Below are 5174 nucleotides of genomic sequence, written 5' to 3'. Positions count from 1 at the left end.
TCTCTTATCCTGTGTAGAGTGCCATAATTTTGAGCTCACTATCGCCCGAGTTAACAAGTGAATTTTTGCGATGTCCAGTCATGTACTATGAAGTAAGCGCACCTATTTTGTACAATTGCATCTCAGTGTATGTGTATAGAAGGACAGAAGCCAGAATGAATGCTGACTACCTTGTATCAAGAGGTGTGTACTATTCCTACCGAATAAAAACATAAGAAAATACAAGAACTCCTTATGTAGTTCTCTGTGCCTCTTACATTTCATATCCAAAAGATGCAGTAACTCGTGTAATAATGCTGCCATCATGTTTCTCTTTTTTTTTTTTTAGACCGAAGGCACAGAGTGCCCGACTTTAAATTAATAAAGCCCTGGGGCGCAAACAGATACAAAGTGTAGAATACACCCCACAGAAACACAAAGGACGGAAGATTCAGGCCACACTGGCCATCATGTTTCTCTTATCCTGTGTAGAGTGCCATAATTTTGAGTTCACTATCGCCCGAGTTAACAAGTGAATTTTTGCGATGTCCACAGTCATATGAAGTAAGCGCACCTATTCTGTACAATTGCATCTCAGTGTATGTGTATAGAAGGACAGAAGCCAGAATGCTCTGACTACCTTGTATCAAGAGGTGTATACTATTCCTACCGAATAAAAACATAAGAAAATACAAGAACTCCTTATGTATATATTCTGAAACTCCTAGTGCCTATTACACTAGAAATTATTCTGTAATTCTCGGTGCCTATTACACTTCCTATCCATCCAAAAATGCAGTAACTTGTTGTACTATAATAATGTTCTCATTCCTGTTTCTCTCACAACCCTGTATATAAATGTACATTGATTATGTTAGTGCAGACATGATCATCTCCCTCGGCCTTATTCCAGGACGGTGAAGTGGAACTCTATCTGCAGCCGCTGGTGCGGCGCGCCGGCGGCCAGGCAGCCCCTCTGCTCGATCTCCAGCTCCTCCCTCAGCGGGATGGCGGCCAAGAACCTCTTGATGAACTCCCCGCAGCACTCCTTCCCGGTGACGGTCACCTCCTCCGGCTCCAACAGCGACGACGGCACGGAGCGCATCTCCGAGGTGGCGTCGAACCTGAGCATGTAGGCCTTGTCGCACCCCTCGAAGAGCCTCTCGCCGAGCGTGTCCACGACGTAGTAGCAGTCGCTCTCGGCCTTGAGCACGAAGAAGTGGTCGTTCCAGCCGACGATGTACACGTCGGCGTGGCCCGGGGCGCGGCTGGCCGTGCTGATCTCGCGCCAGATGTCGTCGAAGGACATGGCGCCCGAGAGCGACGCGAAGCTCTCCGGCTGGAAGAAGCCGACGAAGGCCCTGTCGTGCCGCACGGCGATGGGCCTGGTCCTGGCCGCCAGCACCGTGTCGAGGTCGAAGTGCCGGTTGGGGAACCGCGCCATGTGCGCGTCGTCGCCGCAGAGGCTCCTCCACTCCGACGAGCCGTCCCTGATGAGCGCGTCCAGCTCCGCCCGGGTGGGCATCGCCGGGTGGTTGGCGTGCAGGGCCGCCGCGAGCACGGCCACCAGCGCCGTGCACGCGCTCTCCCCGCCGGCGCTGTCGTCGCGCTGGTCGATGGACGCGAAGAACACCGGCGTCCGGAGGCTCGTCTCCGCGTCCCTGCTCGTGAACTCGCGCGTCTCCCAGCCGTCACCGTCGTCGCTCACCAAGCACTTGAGGGGAATCTCCTGCGACAGCGACTCCCGGCTCCGCCTCCTCCACGGCAGGTACCGGCGCTTGGACGTGGAGCCGGGCTCCGGGCTGGCCCCGCCGCTGGTGCTGGTGCTACCGCTGCTCAGGCTGACGGCGCTGCTGCTGCTGCTCAGGCCGACGCTGCTCGCGCTGCTGCTGCTGTCGGAGTTGCGCTTGTTCCTGTACACCGCCACCCTGCCTTGCTTGTCGGCGAGATCGAGCAGCTGCTTGAGGTCAAGAACCTCATGGTACGTCGAGCTCTTGTAGATGTCCCTCATCGCGGGCGGCGGCAGGTTTGCTCTCGGCTTCTCCCTACAACTGAAGGAAGCGCTTCTTTCGATTTCGGCCGCCGGCGTGTTTAGGTCCACGAGCTCCACGTTAACCTGTTCGATCAGTTTCAGAGCACGTTCAGAAACAAAGGACTCGGTTGATGCATCGATGTTATATAAGCCAGAAGAAAACACCGAGTACATTTAGGATTAGGACTCCTGACCTAGTCGGACACTGGCATGATACTGAAACATAAACTAAAACTGTACATACTCATATCTACAGTACTACTAAAACCTAAACTAATACAAACACGGAGTACATTTTAGGAGTAATAAGTTGTTAATTACAGCAAACACCGATTATAGTACAGTATCTAGGATCCGAATTCGAAAGTAATCCCACTTAGCAATGTGCAATTGGCCGACAGTTGGAGAGGATGTACTACGTGTAAGTAAAAAGGAGGAGGATGATATTGTTTGCTTACATAAAGTATGGCATCACTTGCCCATCCGTCCTTCCGCACCCTGATGGGGACAACCACCAGCTGCTGCTGAGGCGCAGCTCCACCTTTCTGCTGCTGCAGCTGCATCTCCCAGCAGCACTCCTCCAGGCTTATCATGGCTGTCCCGATCTCCTCCAGCCTCACAGGGCTGTCATTGCCCCTCCCCCGATCTTGGAATCCCTGCATCACCAAGCTATTCCTGTCATTGCCACCTCCATCAATTCAATGGCAACAAGCCCACGCATTCACAAGGGATAGTACAGAATGAGGGCCTAAAGAAAGCAAAAAAGATGATGCCTTTGATTGGTACTCTTGATTCCGCTGTAAGTTTCATGATTGAACTCAAATGGCAATGGCTGATCGCTCAAGGAACAATAATTCCCTGCCCAAGTTACTACTACTGCTATAGTAGCTTGTACTCCTCTACTTGTCCAGCTATCTTTTTCTTCAAAAAGACGTTTCTAGCTTTGGAGATGAACCTAGAATATGCTTTGGTTCCTACTTTGGGGTTCTGGTCTGTTGCATTGGAGTTAATAAGGAAGGTTAACTTCAGATACCCTTGTCATATGCAGCTAAGGAATATTTACTAATTCACGAGAAAAAGGAATACATTTGAACAAAACCATCCCAAGCATCCGCACATGAACAATGAAAGGAACATAAAGCACAAAAATACCAAACGAAATGCAGCTTTAACGTACACGATAGCGAGTGGTGTACTGTTATAACATAACCATCAACTATAAATGCCATGACTCCTCATGACACAGATCATGCTATGCTACCTAAAACATAACCCCCAAGCACCCACACATCAACGCCGAAAGATACATAAAGCATAACTAACGAAACGCAGCTTCAACGTACACGGTAGCGGGTACATTTGGCACGATTTACTTGGAAATGTGATAATTTGCACGTACACGGTAAGCTTTAAAGCTGTGTTTTGTTGACGCGATGCCATCGGGGTATGCTTATCTGCAAATAACCATGCGTGCAAATAATCTATATTTGTTAGACGACAAGGCCTTTAACGCCACCGTGTGCGTGCAAATAATCGAAATTCTAGCAACATCTTTGTTTGGCGGTTCTGCGCAAATGAACGCACGCGATCGCATCGCGCCAATGAAACGCCGCTTTAACGATGTCGTGTACCCTCAAAGATAAATGCCATGACTCCTCATGAGATAGTTGATCATGCTATGGTACCTAAAACATGTGTATGGATAAATGTCATGACTCCTCATGAGATAGAGAGATGATGCTATGCTACCTACCTAAACGAGGCGAGGGCGAGGCTTAACCCCAAGTCAAACATAACTTTGCCGTGCCAATAGGAAGGCCTCACGTGACGTGGCCCCATCCCCACCCCGGTACATACAGTTTCAAACCTCGCATTATGCCTTTTGACGAAAATGGCCACCACCAAAAAAGGTGAATGGTGATTATTCAACCCGGCACTAATGAATTACGGAGGCACGCTTAACGCGGCCATTGACTTGTAGTATTTTCCCAAACGCTGAATTGCTTTAGTTTTGATGATAAAGAAGTGGTGAATTGCTGACCGCTACCACTGGGCAAAAGCTACGCATTGACCTGAAGCGTTCTGGATGGTCAGGGTCGTGCAATTTACAAGAGATTCTGTCCACGCCTTACCCCGACCCGATGGAGTTAATATAGGTCATCAACGCTATCACTCGGAAAAAAGAATTGATTTGGAGCCACTGGTTAAGCATGTTTATTTACAGAGCATGATCCAGCTTAATTAATGAGGTTACAGGAAGCGTAGATGAAAACAGCGGTATTTGCATCATCGATTTGTAGCAGATGTAGAAATCATGTGTTGCTGCTACCAGAATCGGCAGGAAGCGTACGATGAAATTTCGCATAAAGATAAAAACAATCAAGCAAGCAAGCAAGAAGCAGAGGAATAAGCACTCACGTATAGGACGGAGAAGAAGACGCCGCGGTCGTGCCTGCCGCCCCCGGCGCCGGGAGCGCCGGCGCGCGGTGTGGCGCCGGTGTCGACGACGTCGACCCGGAACCGGTTGGCGTCTGCCGCGGCGTCCCAGCGGACGGCGCCGTCGGCGGCGACGGGCACGACGGCGGTGACCCCGCGGCCGCCGCGCCGGCCCGTGAGCATCTGCGAGAGCGCGCCGCCGGCGCCCGGCCACTTGACCTTGACGGCGGCGACGGCGGGCGCGGACCAGGTGGCCGGCAGGCCCTCGAGCTTGGCCGGGCCGACGCTGACCCCCCGGCGCCGCGGCGCCGGCGACCTCCGCACCACCATGCCGCCCTCCACCTCGGCGCTGCGTCGGGGTGTCGGTAGCTTTCGTTCTCTTTCTCGCCCTGTGTGCGTTGTGTGTGTCGGACCTGGACCGGGAGCGAGGCGCGTTGTGGTTGGCGCCGCTTGGAGAGATGGAGGGAGGGAGCGAGCCGTTGGGCTTGGTGGGGGGTTGGCTTTTAATAGCTGGGGCGGGCGCAGGGGATCCGGGCATGCGCTGGGTGCGCGCACGTGGGGCCCGGGTGCAGCGGCGGGGGACGGTGGTGCCGGGAAGATTGGATGTGGACGGGCGTGGGGTCGGATGCTGGAGTGGGCAACGCGACCAACCGCTCCGGCGCATTTCCGTATGGGCGCGCCGAACTCTCCCTCGCTCGCTCAGAGTATCCCGTGGGCCGAAAAATGC

The 5174-nt window shown here is 52.7% G+C and overlaps 1 protein-coding gene across 1 annotated transcript; it reads right to left on the bottom strand.

Moving 5' to 3' along the window:
• Nucleotides 1–819: 819 nt before the first annotated feature.
• LOC124666937 lies at nucleotides 820–4777 on the bottom strand. The gene is made up of 3 exons (XM_047204270.1): nucleotides 4430–4777; nucleotides 2470–2667; nucleotides 820–2095 (listed from the first exon to the last, which is right to left on the bottom strand). The coding sequence occupies exons 1-3, from the start codon at nucleotides 4775–4777 to the stop codon at nucleotides 884–886; spliced, it is 1758 nt and encodes a 585-aa protein (XP_047060226.1). The 3' UTR covers nucleotides 820–883.
• Between the last annotated feature and the right edge of the window lie 397 nt (nucleotides 4778–5174).

The sequence above is a fragment of the Lolium rigidum genome, chromosome 6, assembly GCF_022539505.1.
Source record: "Lolium rigidum isolate FL_2022 chromosome 6, APGP_CSIRO_Lrig_0.1, whole genome shotgun sequence".
NCBI classification, from domain to species: Eukaryota; Viridiplantae; Streptophyta; class Magnoliopsida; order Poales; family Poaceae; genus Lolium; species Lolium rigidum.
The sequence above is the reverse complement of the archived record's forward strand: the minus strand, read 5'-3'. Positions and strand labels throughout refer to the sequence as shown.